Raw genomic sequence first — 16,777 nt, 5'->3', positions numbered from 1 at the left:
GAACTCATGACCTTGCGCTTGCCAGGCAGGCGCTTTTGCCACTGAGCTAAATCCCCAGCCCCTTTGAGCTAAATCCCCAGCCCCTTCGAACTCTTAACAATACTCCTGCCTCAGCCTTCCGAGTGCTGGGATTACAGGCATGTACCACCATGCCCAGCTGTTTTGTTTTTTGAGACAGGGTCTCACTATGTAGTTCAGCCTGGCCTTGAACTCACTATGCAGTCCAGGCTGACCTCAAACTCATTGTAGTCCTGCTTCAGCCTCCTGAGTGCTGGTATTATAAGCGTCTACTACCATGCCCAAGTCTAATAACTTCTGATAGCAGTGCGTAGAGCTTTGTTTTAGCAGTAGGTCAATGTAGGAAATGACCACAGAGGGAAAAAATGACACATTTTGAAGATGAGGATCAATTTGCCTGCCCAGATAGTAAAACAGAGCGTCCAATAATTTACCGTCTCCCCTTAAGCATATGCAGGAGATTGAACCTTAGAACCCAAGACACTAGACAAGCACCCTACTATTGAGCTATATCGCAGACACAGTATTTCAAGGCAGTATGGTACTGGCAGTAGGCACAGTTTGTTGAGACAAAATAACACAGAAACAAGCTGGAGTACATATAGGCAGCCCAAAGAATCAAGGAGGATTGAATTATTTAATAAATAACTATTTGGGCAAAGAGGGGATAGGGAAGAAAGTAATCACTAAAAAGTTAATAGCTTAACTTCATATGTCTTTTTTTATTTGTACCGGAAATGGAACTCAGGACCTTACATTTGCCAGGCAAGTGTTGTGCCACTGAGCTATCTCCCCAGCCTACGTATGCTTTTAAACACATAAAACTTTTAAAAGGCAGACTTGAAACATTTGCAATAAATACGAGATTGATATCCTTTTTTTTCTTTTTTTTTTTGGTACCAGGAATCAAACTCAGAACCTTGGGCTTGCCAGGCAGGCGCTATGCCACTGAGCTATATCCCCAGCCCAAGATTGATATCCTTATATAAAAGCATGTATCTCTGAAACATGGCCTATAGAATATGATTGATCCCACAACTTTGTCAAACAATTTGGTGATGCCTACTTGAAGATTCATATGCCAATTTCACTTTTAGGTCTATGATGTAAAGAAACCTTGTATGTGTACAGAGATACCCAGTATTCATAAAAGGCTCTTGTATTAAACCAAGAGGAGAAAAACCAACAGCAACCAGTTGAGGAACCGGTTAATAGATTGTACCTAATGTGTGATAGAGCAGTACCAATGAATTAGAGCTCCACTCGGACTAAGGATGACTCTCACTGAAACATAATGTGAATCCAAAATACCTAATTCCACAACACTATGTAGATAGGAATGTGCACATCTGTGGCAAAAGTACTATCTAATTGTAAACTCCATGACATTGTAAACACAAGCCACCAGGAGAGGCCACTTCCAGCCTTTTCTTTTTTTCTTCTTTTCTTTCCAGAAAAGAAAATTGTGCGTAGCAAACTTCAATTCTCTACTCCCTCCCTCCTTCCTGTATCCATAATGTTATAGTCATGAAAGCGGGCACATGAGGCTAAACAGAGTCTTGTTGATACCTTTTTATATGTCTGGAGTTTTCACAATAAAATTATTCTGTGCATTGGTAAGAAGCCAGGCATGGTGGTGCACACCTGTAATCCCAGAACTCGGGAGGCTGAGGCAGGAGGATTGTTGCGAGTTGGAGACCAGCCTGGGTTACAAAATGAGCTCAAGGGAGCCTAAACTGCATAGCAAGACCCTGTCTCAGAGAAGAAAAAGAGAAAGAAAAACACTAGAACCCAGTAGAAAAATACACAAAAGACAGTCATATAATGCATAAAAGAAAAGCTAACGATAGCTAGCATCTGAAAATATATTCAAACTTTAGTTTGCCTGGTAAGTCAAGGTTTGAGGGAATAATAAAAGAATCTATTGATAGAGTCTGTAAAGAAGAATGACATGGAAATAGTCATGCCTTTTGACCCATCAGTATGAGCCAATCCCAGAAGTCTCAATAACTGAAGGTTTAAACAAATTGGAGAACTGGAAACATTCTTATTTATAGTTATAGGAAATGGTATATCCCTAGTATGGCACAGTCCGGCATCATTCATGACCACTTTCAGTAACACAGGCTATGCTTAGAATTTTAAGGTTTAAAAAGCGATGTATAAGATCATATGTGGTAACCATGCTGAGGGGGCCACCCTGTCAGCCTCCTTTTTTCCATGTCTGTTTTGTAGGCAATCCCCGTCAACGACGGCATAGAGCTATTGCAGATGGTCCTGAGCTTTGACACCAAGGACCCCCTCATCCTGTCCTGTGTCCTCACTAATATCTCAGCGCTCTTCTCCTTTGTTACCTACAGGCCAGAGTTCCTGCCCCAGGTCTTCTCTAAGGTAAAGCCCACCTCCGACATTCTCAAGCTATTTGTTTGTGGTAACTTTCTGAAAGTGGGTGAGGCAAACTAATAAATAGTGTACCCTTCATGTACCCTGTTTCCCAGTACTCACGGTGGCTCCAGCACCATGCAGAGCATTACCTCCCAGGAGCACTGTGGGAAGAGAGGCGTATAAACAGATGCTTTACCTGTGCACTCTTGCAGTTAAGAAACTTACATAGCGGGAAGAGGAAAAGAGGAGCTGCAGGAGGGAATCTCGTTGTTGGGATCGGGGATCAGGAGAGGAAGGAAAAGTATGGACAGGTCTCAGGTTTCCTGTTTTAGACTAGTGGGCAGCAGAGCCCCTGCCTGAGTGAGAATACTGGATCAGGGCAGAGAGCAAGAATAAGAACAGGAGGTATTTGAAGGACATGAAAAACATCTAGGTGGAGAGAACTCACACAGATTGGTTATTTGAGTTTGAGAATCTAGACCAGAGCTGGGCGTGATGACGCATGCCTGTAATCCCAGCACTCATCAGAGGCTGAAGCAGGGGGATCGCTGTGAGTTCAAGGCCAGCCTGAACTACATAACAGACCCGGTCTCAAAAAAAGAAAAAACAACGAAGACTAGAGCAATAATGGCAGACCTTTCAGAGCTTTCATCGATAACCACCTGCTGCAGCACACTTGCCAGCAGTTCTCTGCCACTGGTCTGGACTCTAGAAAATGGTGAGATACAGTTTAGGATTGTCCATATTTCCAACAGTGATATGCAGATGTAACACAATGCCAATCAAAATACCAATAATATTCTTCACAGAACTGGAGAAAGGCATCTTAGAATTCATGTGGAACCAGAATAGAGCCGGAATAGCAAAAGTGGTCCTGGGGAGCAAGAGCAAAGCATTGGACTTCAAATTATATTACAAAGCTACAGTGGGGCTGGGGATTTAGCTCAGCGGCAAAGCGCCTGCCTGGCAAGCGCAAGGTCGTGAGTTCGGTTCCTGGTACCGGAGAAAAACCAAAAAAAAAAAAAAACAACAACAAAGCTACAGTGATTGAAAAGCAGCATGGTAAAAATAAAAAATAAACAGCATGGTGCTGGCACAAAAACAGACGTGAGGATCCGTGGAACAAACTAGAAGATGCAGAAACAACCCCAAGAACATTCAACTTTTTGATCTTGGAAAAGGGGCCAAAAATATACCATGGAAGAAAGACAGCTTTTTAATACGTGGTGTTGGGAAAACTGGCTGTCCACATGGAGGAGATTGAGTCCAGACCTGTGTCTCTCACCATGTACTAAGCTAAAATCAAAATGAATTAAAGAATTAAATACTAAAACAGAAACAACCTGTGGGAAGATAAAATAGGTAAATTCTTAGTCCTAGTGCAGGCTAAGACTCTCTGAACAGAGCCCAGTTGCGCAGGAAATAGTATCAAGAATCAACAAGTGGGTTCATAACAAATTAAAAAGCCTCTTCCTAGCAAAAGAAACAGCCAACAGAGTGAAAAGACAACCTATAGTGTGAGAAGAAATTTTTGCCCACTATTGCTAGGATAGAGGGCTAAAATCTAGACTTTATAAAGAATTTTTAAAAATTAGATCCCCCAGCCGGGCATAGTGGCGCATGCCTGTAATCCCAGCACTCAGGAGGCTGAGGCAGGTGGATCATTGCGAGTTCAAGACCAGCCTGGGCTACAAAGTGAGTTCAAGGCCAGCCAGAACTGCATAGCGAGACCCTGTCTCAAAAAGAAAAAAAAAAATTAGGTCCCCCAGCAAAGAATAAAAGTCCCAGTCAAAAAATGAGCAGCTGAAATGCATAGATACTCGTCAGAAAAAGAGGTACAGCCAGGAGTAGTAATCCTAGTATACTGGAGGCTGAGGCAGAAGGATCACTGCAAGCTCAAGGCCAGCCTGAACTGCATAGTGAAACCCTGTCTCAAAAAGCCAAAGGAAAAACAAAACAAAAACTTCCTTTTCTTAAGAGGATTAATGGAGCAATAATCATTAAGAACCAGGAGACGTTCTCTTAAAAAAAAAAGGAACTAGAAATGGTCAATAAAAACATGAAAAGATTTTCAGCATCATATTACAGTGGTATGTGTAGACCCATGTATCAAAACAGCGCAGTTTGTAACAGCTGAATTTTGGAATTAACCTGTCTATCAACAGATAAATAAAAAATAAAAAATAAAAATAAAAAATAAATAGATAAAGAAATTGTGGTCTTTATACACAATGGAATACTACTCTGCCATGAAGAAAGATAAAAACGAGTCCTGTGTAGGAAGATGGATGCACGTTGAGACTAATGTTAAGTGAAATAAATCAGACACAACTTTAAATATTACATTGCATCTCTTATATGAGAAAGCCAAATTATAGAGAGCAAAATAAAAGATAATAGGAAGTAGAGAATAGATCTTTCTCAAGGGGGAACGGGACCAAGAGATACAGGGAAAGCAGGGACAGGAGATGAAAAAAAGGAATTAAGGTGTGTTGTGTACGTGTACCAGCTCCACACAAGGAATGGAAGCATGTACTAATAGAATAATAATTTTTTTAAAAATTAGGGCATTGTCACCACAGAAGTTTTAAGACTAGAAGTGAAGTCTAAGAAAGAATATGTGTGTAGAGTTAGGGGATATGTGTGTCTAGCAGAGACCCTGGGGGATCGTTGTCATTGGAGGGAGAGTGGCAAAGATGAGAAGCCCCAAAGAAGCTAAAAGGAAAAAAAAAGTGTTGGGTTCTAGGCCAGCAGAACTTCAGAAGAGTGGACGTATGCTTTGGAATGGGAATTCTCTAAGAGTTGGGTGTGCTCAGTGGGTTTTATTGGGCTCTTACCTGCATTTAATTCTGGCACAGTGGCTAGTGTAGCAGTCATTCTGCATCCAGTTAAGGGAAGTTGTAAAATGACTGGGGGAGGTAGATTACTCAAACTCTTGATAAACAGTAGAAGAGAGTGTTTTCGTAGTTGTTTGAACAACAGCATGAATTGTTCTGGGACTACATAATTTTTTACTCTGTAAAATGTTTTGATGGTAAAATTGCAAATCTCAAGCCTCTTACAGAAGTAGCTGAGAAAACAAACACCTGAAGGCTTGTAACACTAGGAGGAAGTTTTTTGTTACAGATTGTTATTGAAAACACATTTCCAGGGTTTTGTTGGAAATTTCATGATAACTACTGTTTAAAAATATACAAATAAACAAATAATATATACGAATAACCTTTTCTCTCTCTCTCCTTAGCTATTCTCATCTGTCACTTTTGAAAGTATTGATGAAAATAAGGTAAAAAAAGAAATTAATTAAACTAGCACATTCTAAATTCTTAGAAGCAAAAATGTAGATGCCTATGAGCTGGGCGTGGTGGCGCATGCCTGTGGGCCAGCACTCAGGAGGCTGAGGCAGGAGGATAGTTGTGAGATCAAGACCAGCCTGAGCTGCATAGTAAGACCCTGCCTCAAAAAAGACCAAAAAAAAAAAAAAAATGTGGATACCTAATACTTTGTCTAGATTGATATGTAGTGGGATGGGTTAGGAGAAGCAGGAGGTTGTCACAGGGTGTTTTGCTCCAAAGAGAAAAGCCATTGTGAATTTGCCTGTGACTTGTGACTTTCTCTACCATTAGTAACTTGTCTCAGTAGTGACCCCAAGGTTGTGCAATGTCTCTGCTAGGCTCCTCGCACACGAGCGGTGAGGAATGTGAGGAGGCACGCGTGCTCGTCCATCATCAAGATGTGCCGTGACTACCCTGAGCTTGTGCTGGTGAGCACCAACCCTGCCGCGTCGCCTGCTGAGCTTGGTTACACTTCTGTGTAACGCAGTTTTCAAACACTCCCAGAAAGGAACTGGGAACTGTAGCTTTGCGTAGAATGAGGCTCCTTGAGTTGGTATGCTCATCCTCTTGGAGCAGTTAATATTCAGATTTATTCCCTCGGAATGCATGTGTTTTGTCCGTGTGGAGGGCTGAGTTTCCCATTAGAAATGTATGACAGCTCTTGGCCATGGGATGCCTGTAATCTATTGTTGAATGATATACAGAGCCTTGAGAGAAGCCAGATGAAAATTCCAACCCTGGGGGAGCTGTAAGAAATCCAGCAGTAGTCCAGATAACAGATTAATAACAAATCACTTTTCTGATACACAGCAGTTGTGTCCCTGTGTAGGTAACAAACTTATGGCTGCCCGTGAAGATACTGCAAAGCCGATGGAGAAAATAGCAGTTGTTTCCCAGTTGTGCTGTAGGAAAGCCCAGTAATCCAAACACTCAGGCAGGAGCCGTCTTCTGCTTAACTGCCTTGCTGCTCAGGCAAAAGGAGAGCATTAGGACACAGTAACTAAATGATAGCCTCATAGGCCTCACCCTCCTTGGGGCTGCCTTGCTTCTCTTCCTTTCTCCCCTGCGGTACCAGCGTCTGCATGGAGAGCAGGACATCACTGACACTGGCTTTTCTCTCTGCTCTACAGCCCAGTTTTGACACGCTGTACAACCACGTGAAGCAGCTCTTCTCCAACGAGCTGCTGCTCACGCAGATGGAGAAGTGTGCCCTCATGGAGGCGCTAGTGCTCATCAGCAACCACTTCAAGAACTACGAGCGTCAGAAGCTGTTCCTGGAGGAGCTGATGGCGCCAGTGGCCAGCATCTGGCTTTCTGAGGATATGCACAGGTGGCCCCAGCACTCCCACACTGAGCTTGCGTTCTGTGTCTGGAGCTGGGTGGCGGTGGGGCCAGGGCATTATCAGTGATGTCAGAGCCCTCTGAGAGTGGCCTTTTGTAATCTAGTCTCTAAGGCTATACTTTCAGGGATCATTTTTGTAGTATGTAATCCAGTCTCTGGAAATGCCACCTTGCTTACAGAGGTGTGGCAGAGGCGGAGAGGGGAGGAAAGCATGGCTGTGGGGTGCAGAGCTCAGCTGCAGGGGCCTTGCGGCAGGTGCACCTTTGGGGAGAATAGAATGGCCTGCAATGGCTGGGCAAAGTAGAGATACTATAGGGCAGAAACAGTTTTCCTCTTTACCTTCTGAAGTTTGTGTACTGTCAGGCTGGGCATGGAGGCACTTTATGTGCCTGTAATCTGAGCACTTTGGGGGACTAAGGCAGGAGGATCGCAAGTTTGAGCCCAGCATGGGCAGTTTAGTTAGAGAGACCCTGTCTCAAAATTCAAAAAGTGGGGCAGGACAAGGCTGTGGATGTAGCTTGGTTCAAAGTTTTTGGGTTCAATCCCCAGTACTACCAAAAAAATAAATTTTTTCTTTTTTTGTCTTTTTGAGACAGGGTTTCACTGTGAAATTCAGGCTTTGAATTCACTCTATAGCCCAGGCTGGCCTGGAACTTGCAGTAATCCGTCTGCCTCAACCTTCTGAGAGCTGCTATTACAGGCGTGTTCCACCTTGCCTGGCTCAAAAATTAAACTCTTGGGGCCTGGGATATAGCTCAGAGGCACAGTGCCTGCTTGGCAAGTGCAAGGTCCTGAGTTTGATTCCCGGTACCCAAAAAATACTGGGGGTTTTTTTTTGGGTTTTTTTTTTTTTTGCCCTTTTGAGACAGTTTCACTATGCAGTTCAGGCTGTCCTTGAACTCACTTTGTAGTCCAGGCGGGCCTCAAGCTCATAACGATCCACCTGCCTCAGCCTTCCACGTGCTGGGATTATAGGTGTGCGCCCCCACACCCAGTTGTGATGGGAGGTGGGGGGATTCTTAAAGTGTTGCTAAGAATATTTGGGAGTAGGAAGTTTAAACCTTCAAGTGACAGCTCTTAAACAATAGGATTAAACTGTACATTGGGGCTAAATAATCAGCTGCTTAGCTCCCCTGGAAGAAGTTGTCCTTCTTTTAAATCAGGATCTAAACACGCTTTCCCCACCACCCCACAGAGTGCTGTCAGATGTGGACGCTTTCCTTGCCTATGTGGGTGCAGACGTGCAAAGCTCTGACCCTGACGTGGAGGACCCCTGTGGTTTCAACCGCGCTCGAGTAAGACTGTGGGTTGGCAGTTGTGCGGGCTGCAGGCAGGAGTAAGATGTCAGCCGTTTGTCAAGTTTCTCATAGATGAGTTTTGTCTACACTGGTGAGAAGCCTGGGAGTCTCTACTTCCTGAGCTTCTCCTTTCCTCTCGTCTTTAGTTCTGACTTCTGGTAGTTCCCACCCCAGAGCACGTGCTCTCTCCTGTGGAGTCGCTCTTTTGGCTTTAAGGATGTCTAAGTAGCTCTGAAGGGGTAAAGAGGAAGCAGGTCTGAGTCTTCCCTGTGGTCACTCTGTGCCTTGGAAAGTCCTGACTGGTGGCCTGGCCTGAGACCTGAGGCGTCAGCAGTGCTTTGATCTTCAGACAGGTGTCGTTCATTGCCCTGTCATGGCCCCAGTCCCTTTAGTTAACTTGGAGACCCTGAGGAAGGCTGACGGGAAAAGCTGCCACGCTCCAGGCTGTGGGGAACGGTGGCAGGCCTGGGTACTTTGTGCTGGCCCATGCCTCAGCCCTGCCAGCAAGGTCAGCAAGCCCTGGAAAGATAGGCCAGTCTTCCCAGTCACAGGGAAGCCCACCCTGGTTCTGAAAGTGGCCGTGAAGCCACTGCTCTTGGGCTTGGCCTTAGAGGAATGGGTGGGGGTCGCATGGAGTACAAGGCTCTCTTTCCTTTCCTCTGGCCTGTCACTGTGGCTGCACCAGTGAATGTATGTAACAGTGCTTTTGTGTTTTCTTCCTCTTCTGTTTATCTGCTTTCTTGCTTCCCTGTAGATAAGCTTTTGTGTGTACAGCATCCTGGGCATCGTGAAGCGAACTTGCTGGCCTAGTGACCTCGAGGAGGCCAAAGCTGGGGGCTTCATGGTTGGCTATACGCCCAGTGGGAACCCCATCTTCCGGAACCCCTGCACAGAACAGGTTCTGAAACTGCTGGACAATTTGCTTGCCCTTATAAGGTCAGTCAGAATAGTAGTTTCTCTCTGTTGCTTTTTCCTTTTTATAGTAAGACTTTCCAGAATTTTAATCTGATAATGTGACGTATCATGACAGTGGTAATGAGGGAGCAGGTCATAATTCTTTCCAGAAGGGGTTTGTCTTCTTTTTAAAAATTATAGCTCACACTTGGGAAAGACTTACGTTCCATGGAGACCCAGGGAGACCTGGTAAGGGCTGATCCCTGAGGGCCTCTTTCATTTTGAATCTCCTATGTGTGTTTCTCCCACTTGTTTATACTTCATCTTTTATTTTTAAGTTTTATTTCTTCTAAATTTTTGCCAATAAAGGAATTGTTCATTGGGAGCAAGACAGTTGCTTTTTTGCTGTTTATTTCCCCCCAGCTTCTTTTTTTTTTTTTTTTTTTTTTTTGAGACAAGGGCTTGCTGTGTAGCCCAGGCTGGCCTTGAACTCACTATATGTAGCCCAGGCTAGTCTTAAACTCAAGGTGATCCTCCTGCCTCAGCTTCCTGAGTGCTGGGATTACGAGCATGCACCACTACGCCCAGCTCTAGCTGCTTTTGTAGTGGGCTTCTCTGGGTGCTATTCTGTGGCCTGATCTGAGCCTGGCAGTGATGTTTGAACTCTACTGGACCAGATGTGTCAGAGGAAAGTATGATACACTTTTAACCTCAGTGTCCCCATTTCAAAGCAGAATCTAAGATGAGCAGCCTCTGCTGTCACCTGAGTCCATGTCTGAAAGCAGAATGGGGGCCTCTTCCCCATATAGCAGATCAGAATCTGGGTTTAGCAAGATTCCCAGGTGGTCTGTGTGTACATTAAAGTTTCAGAGTTACTGCTCTGTGTTATCTGAGATAATACGTTCGAGTACGTGGACACTGCCAGGCTAGCTAGTTACTGCGTGCGTGTTTTATGATTCAGGGGTGCTATCTAAAGGGAAAGATAGGTTTATGATAGAATTTAACTCTGTTGGCAAGAGCAGAATTTGCCATTTTTTTAAGGTTGAGTTATTTATGTTGTTAGCAATAAATTTAGAGACACAAAAGGAAACTATGCCAAGATTGCTTTTTATGTCTCACAGTATTTTTGATTTATACACTGGTACTGTGTTCCTGTTCTTTCTGGCCTGTGACCCAGGAGGTCCAGACAGACTCTCACCTGGGCAGCCCACGCTGTCACCTTGCAGGGGAGCCTTCCTGAGCACAGACATCGAGAGAGAAGCCTAGGAACCAAAAGTTTTAGGGTAACAGTCAACTAAAGTAGAGACCACAGTGCCTGATAGAATTGGCATGGTGGGCGTGTCTCTGGAAATAGACAATATGTTATTCTGATTTCAAAAGAAGAGGTTTCAAGGTTTCAATAAAGAAGTAGTTTTGTGTGTTGACGTTAGCAAATGTAATCAAGGAAAGGCTGGTTTCCATATTGATGGTTTTGGAACCTTCTTCTGTAGCTTAGACTTGGGGAAAAGATGACATTATGTGTCCAGAGACCTTGTGGCCATTTTTTAGGCTTGTGACCAAAATCCATGTGGTGAAAACTAGACCTAGGGCTGGGGATGTAGCTCAGTGGTGTGAGCACCTGCCTGGCAAGCACGAGGTCGTGAGGTTGATTCCCAGTACCACAAAAAAAAAGAAAAGAAAAGAAAATTAGACCTAGAAACTATGTTCATTCCTGATTGGGTGAAGTGCGTGCAAGACAATAGTACTCTTTATTATCTTGATCTTTTTCTCTCTTTCTTTTTTTGGGGTGGGGTGGGTACTGGGACTCGAACTCAGGACCTTGTGCTTGTCAGGCAGGTGCTGTGCCACTGAGCTGTATCTGCAGCCCTGTCTTGCTATTTTTTCTAAGAGTTCAGTGCTTTTAGAAAATGCCACAAAAGGAGGGGTGTGGAACTGCACACCTGTAATCCCAGCACTCTCAGGATGGCTGAGCTCTCAAAACCGCCTGGGCTATGTAGGAGGTTCAAGGTCAGCCTGAACTGCATAGCAAGACCTTGTCTCAAAAAAAGAAAAAGAAATAGGATCTTCAGTAATAAATTAACTTTATCTAAAAATATTTTTACTTTATGAATTTAATTTTTAACTTTGAGTCCTTTTACACTTAGCTTAAAATACATTGTACATATACTCTGGTTTCTCTTCAGATTGCATAAATCTTTCACCTTTTAAAATACATTGGACAGCTATACAAAAATATCTTATGTCCTTATTCTATAAGCAGTTTTTTATGTTTTTACTTTTTTCTGGTTGTTTTGTTCTTTTTTTGTGTGTTTTGTGGTTTTTTTGTTTTGTTTTGTCTTTTTGAGACAGGGTCTCGCTATGCAGTTCAGGCTGCCCTTGAGCTCACTTTGTAGCCTAGGCTGGTCTTGAATTTGCAACAATCCTCCTACCTCAGCCTCCCAAGTGTTGGTATTACAGGCGTGCACCACCACACCCAGCATGTTCTGTTTTTTTGACAGTCTCACTGTGTTGCTCAGGCTGACCTTGAACTTGTAGTTCTCTTACTCTAGCCTCCAGGGTAACTGGAACTACAGATGCATGCCACAGTGCCTAGCTCTCTTATATTTTAAACTTTTTTCTTCAAAACTAAAACACAAGCCAGGCTTGCTGGTACACATTTGTATTCCCAGCTTGTTGCGAATTTGAGGCAGGGATCCCTTGAGCCCATGAGTTCAAGACTGGCCAAGGCCATGTGTGAGACCCACTGTTACGCACACACACAGACTTGCAAGTTTGATAAACTCCTAAACTGATAACATCATTATCATCAGTATCAAGCATTATGGTATCGCATCCCAAACACGACTGTGTGGGCTACATTTTTATGTGCCTGACAGTGCAGTAGGGTTTGTCCACACTGGCACCTGCACAAACACTTAACTGCCTGCAGTGCTGTGTCACAGCAGCTCCGTCACTGGGAGACTTTCCCAGTTCCATTACTGTCAGTCTTGCAGGACCACTGTTGGAGTGGTGCACTGTTGACCAGCATCCTCCTGTGGCACATGACTGTACTCAGCTGGCGTGCGTCACGTCTGTGTACCTGAAATGCTTTCTGATTGTCTTCATGAAGAGACATCAGCAGTCATGCACCCACTCTGGCTTTGCGCATTCAATGGACAAGAGGGGGTCTGTGGCCATTGGGGACCTGGGCTCAGTCCATGATCCCAACAGACAAAGCCATTTACTGCCCTTGTCAATCACAGTGGTAGGGGATGTGTGTGTGTGTTGGGACCATGTTCTTCCCAGGGGCTCAGAACACCTTGGCAGGTTCTGGTCTTAGAACGGAAACCAAACCTGAAAAGCTGGGCGCCTTAGCACCTGTTCCAGATCCAGCTTGTGAATTCATAGCGTTCTTGGTTTTCCGTCCACAACTGCGAATGGTCAGAAAACCCCTCCGAGCACAGAGCACTAGCTCGGGGTTAAAAGAATTATACTTGGATTCAGGTTTTGTGCTCTGATGTTGTCCTGCTGTCTTGAGATTTGGGCTTTGTATTCATTGGTCTTTAGTGTTAGGTACTATTTATCCCTAGACATCGCTTCCAGTCTTCCTTCTCCAGGGACTGCCAGGTGTCTGTCCCCGTGGAGTGGCATGGATGGGGTCTGTCCGTGTGGATGGGACCATCACCAAATCACAAGGTCAAACCCACCGTCTCTGCTTCCACAGACTGGGATGCATAACATGTTGTCCTTATTTCTTTCAGAACCCACAACACGCTGTACGCACCGGAGATGCAAACCAAGATGGCTGAGCCTTTTGCCAAGGCTCTAGATATGCTGGAAGCAGAGAAATCTTCCATATTAGGTAAAAAAAACTGTACCCTCCAAGCTCACCTTATCTCTGATGGGCTCCTCCAAAGCACCAGTCTACCTTGGACCTCATCCTCCTTAATCTGGCTCTATCTTGACAACCTATTTGTTTAGAAATAGATTTGTGTAGTTCTAAGGCTGTAAAGGACAACTGTGCTTATTTCATTATTTGAGTATACAGAGATCTGCATAGTGCCTTCCCCCAGCCAGTGCCTCTTTCCGTTTAACCAGTGGGTGTTAGAGCTGTTAGATCATAAACAAGCCATGGCTTTTAACAAAAAGACATGCGTGTTCTTATATATACATACAGTCAACATTTTTTAGGGGCTGGGGATTTAGCTTAGCGGCAAAGGGCCTGCCTGGCAAGCACAAGATTGTGAATTTGATTCCTGGTACTGGAAGAAAAGACAAAAAAAAAAAATTTTTTTTAAAGTGGTAGAGTCTAAGCCACTCTTTCTACTTGTTACCTTAATTAGAATATTACTTTAACTCATTTTTGCCATTGACACAGCATGAAAATAACTGGACAGTAGTGATGCTGATATTTGCTAAGAAAGAAAAGTGGCAGAGCTCTGTGGCAGTTTTATTGGAAGACCCAACCCAAATCCCCTTTAGGAAAGCTATTAGAAAAGAGTGAAAAATTTTCTTGCCACAGAGCCTTGAGTGGCAAGTGATGAGGTCAGAGAAGAGGCTATATTGAGTGTTCAGGGCAGACAGAGTAGCAGAACCCAGGTCCTGAGGCAGGGAGCAAAACACTTGGGATGGCCAGGAACTTAGAAGAGGAACTCGGAACTGGAGCACGGGGAGCAGGGCTGGGCATCTGGTCAGCAGTCAGAGCTGGAAGCATCGAAACTGTCTGGCCTTCGTGCCTGTCTCTGAGCTTTAGGCTGCAGCGCAGCCCCTGGTGTCTGTGTGCCCAGCATGGCTTCAGCCTGGCTCTGGCTGCAGCCAAACCACCAATGAAGTTAATGAGAGGAAGAGTGCTTCTCGCCTGTCCAGAGCTCATATCTGTCTGTCTTTGCACAGGTGGTCCTGGATCTTTTCCCTGAGTGCCTCTGCACTTAAAACATATGCTGGAGGCACCAGTCAGAACTCCCAAGATGTGTGTTGCCATTAATATAAAAAAAGGCTTGGTTCACACATACATACACATGCTCCCACGCCCATGCCATTATGCACATTAAGCCAAATGTTGCTGCTATGCAGACATGTGGCCAGCCAGACAAACTAGAAAGGACACACAGCAGTCTGGTAGTTTTTGACTGTGCCTTGAAATAGAAACTACCTCTTAAAAGTGCAGACAGATCACCTTTAGGTAAAAGGTCCAAGTGCCTCCGATGGGTAGAAGACAGGGCCAGCTGCTTTGTGGAGCTCACACGTGCACATGTGTCTGACCCGGCCTTATCCGCAGGATTACCTCAGCCTCTCTTGGAACTCAATGACTACCCTGTGTACAAAACCGTCTTGGAGAGGATGCAGCGTTTCTTCAGCACCCTCTATGAAAACTGGTAAGAAACCTCACTGCCTGCCTGTCTTCCCAGAGTGAGTGTGTCCTAGGCCTGGCGGGGTTAGCTTCTGGTCTAGAATTGCAGCGTACAGGTGAGGTAGGTGAGCGTTTGAAGGGACATGGATAATACTAGTGCCAAGTCACAATGGGCAGCCCGCTTTTTTATGTTTGCCTGTTTTGCCATTGTCATGAGTCTCACAGTCCTAGCTATGACATGATGTTTCTTGCCAAGTTGGCTGTGTTTCTGGTGCATAAAATCAGGAGACTGAAGTAGAAGAGGGGCGAGGAGCTACCTTTTTTTGCCCAGCCCCACTGCCTGTGGCTGCTTCCCATGAGGCAGGAGGAGGCTGCCGGCCAGGACTTGGTCAGTGGGTCTTGGGTGTGACCTGTGGTGATGCCCAGCACAGGAGCATACCACACCCTGAGTTTTGGCTTCAATGAACGCCATGTTCAGTAAGCCAGGCCGGTCCACTGCTCCATGATGAGGCCATGTTCCATAAGAAACACCTGGGTTACCAGCATTTGGCTTTATACAGAAGGTTCGGTTTATACCTTTAAAGCTAAAGGTCTTCTAAGAAATGAATTGAACTACTTGTCCAGCTAAATCTTACCGTGAACTAGAAATGAAATCCTGGGGCAATCAGGGCCAGCAGCAGCAGGTGTGCAGTTTGTTGCTGATAATGATCTGCCCCTCAGCTTCCACATCCTTGGGAAGGCCGGCCCCTCCATGCAGCAGGACTTCTACACCGTGGAGGACCTCGCCACCCAGCTCCTCGGCTCGGCCTTCGTCAACCTGAACAACATTCCTGACTACCGGCTCAGGCCCATGCTGCATATCCTTCCGGAAATCCGAAGTCCCAGATAACCCAGAAAGTGGGAAAATTAAGAATAGGAAGCAGAGGGAGGAGAGGAAGGGATCCTGTATCCTCGGCAGTCCGTCATCCCATAAAAGACAGGAGGATTGTGGGACATGACAGAAAGAATATGGAGGTGTCCAGGGGTCTTCAGAGCTCCTTTGGCCATTATGAGATTTTCCTTGGGGAAAAATCTTTAACTTCCCACCATTTTATTTTGCTTTGTTTTGTTGAGATGAGGCTCTTTTTTCTTTCCTTTTTTTTTTAGCCTGGGCTGGTGTTAGACTCCTGGACTCACATAGTCCTTTTTAAACTTTATTAATCCATGTGTGCAGTACCTACTGATCCCATTTGTCATGGGGATTTGGTTGGGTTGGGGGTTTTTTTTTTTTTTTGGTACCAGGAGTCAAACTCAGGACCTTGTACTTGCCAGGCAGGCACTGTGCCACTGAGCTAAGTCCCCAGCCCCATTGTGAGAATTTGGTACATGTATATAACATATCTTAGTTTTTTTACATCCCCTTTCCCTCTCTTCCCACACAAGTGGTCTTCCTGTCTCAACCTCCTAAGTAGCTGGGACTACTGGTACATACCCCTGCAGACATGTGGCCAGCCAGACAAACTAGAAGGGACACACAGCAGTCTGGTAGTTTTTGACTGTGCCTTGAAATAGAAACTACCTCTTAAAAGTACAGACAGATCACCTTTAGGTAAAAGGTCTAAGTGCCTCCGATGGGTAGAAGACAGGGCCAGCTGCTTTGTGCCCACTGTGCCCACTTAAGTGCTTTCCTATGAAAGAACTACTTGATCTGAGTCTGGTGGTGCATGCCTGTAGTCCTAGCACTTGGGAGGCTGAGGCAAGAGGATTGCCATGAATTCAAGACCAGCTTGGACTATATAGTGCATTAAAGGTCAGCCTGAGCTACATAGCAAGACCTCCATCTGAAAAAAACAAAACCAAAGAAATACTTGTATAACTCTGTATTCTTTCAGCCTTTTATTTTAAAGCTGGCATGGCGGCACACGCCTATAATCCCAGCACTCAGGAAGCTGAGGCAGGAGGATTGCTGTGAGTTCCAGGCCAGCTTGGGCTACAAAGTTGAGTTCCAGGCCAGCCTGAACTGCATAGTGAGACCCTGTCTAAAAAAAAAAAAAACATTATTTTAAAGCTGTTATGAGTCCTTTCTTCAAATGTTACAGGAAGAATAATGACGGAGGGTTGATGACAAGGACATCTTGGTTTTGTTTGTTTTTTAGTTTTGTTTATTTTTGAGACAGGGCCTCGCTCTATAATTCAG

At 44.8% G+C, this 16,777-nt stretch overlaps 1 protein-coding gene across 3 annotated transcripts in view; it reads left to right on the top strand.

The window, feature by feature from the left end:
* Window positions 1–16,777, top strand: part of Xpo5 (exportin 5) — a 41,352-nt gene that overhangs the window by 18,813 nt on the left and 5,762 nt on the right. For all 3 annotated transcript variants that reach the window (XM_005389780.1, XM_013516820.1, XM_013516821.1), the window contains exons 15-23: window positions 2,254–2,409; window positions 5,648–5,689; window positions 6,077–6,166; window positions 6,869–7,068; window positions 8,276–8,375; window positions 9,133–9,314; window positions 13,013–13,113; window positions 14,530–14,626; window positions 15,322–15,458. In XM_005389780.1, the coding sequence (XP_005389837.1) occupies window positions 2,254–2,409; window positions 5,648–5,689; window positions 6,077–6,166; window positions 6,869–7,068; window positions 8,276–8,375; window positions 9,133–9,314; window positions 13,013–13,113; window positions 14,530–14,626; window positions 15,322–15,458 (1,105 nt within the window). The remainder of the gene's footprint in view (window positions 1–2,253; window positions 2,410–5,647; window positions 5,690–6,076; window positions 6,167–6,868; window positions 7,069–8,275; window positions 8,376–9,132; window positions 9,315–13,012; window positions 13,114–14,529; window positions 14,627–15,321; window positions 15,459–16,777) is intronic.

This window comes from Chinchilla lanigera, unplaced genomic scaffold (assembly GCF_000276665.1).
Source record: "Chinchilla lanigera isolate Chin_1 unplaced genomic scaffold, ChiLan1.0 scaffold00036, whole genome shotgun sequence".
NCBI classification, from domain to species: Eukaryota; Metazoa; Chordata; class Mammalia; order Rodentia; family Chinchillidae; genus Chinchilla; species Chinchilla lanigera.
Note: the sequence above shows the minus strand (reverse complement) of the source record. Positions and strands in the feature narration are given on the sequence as shown.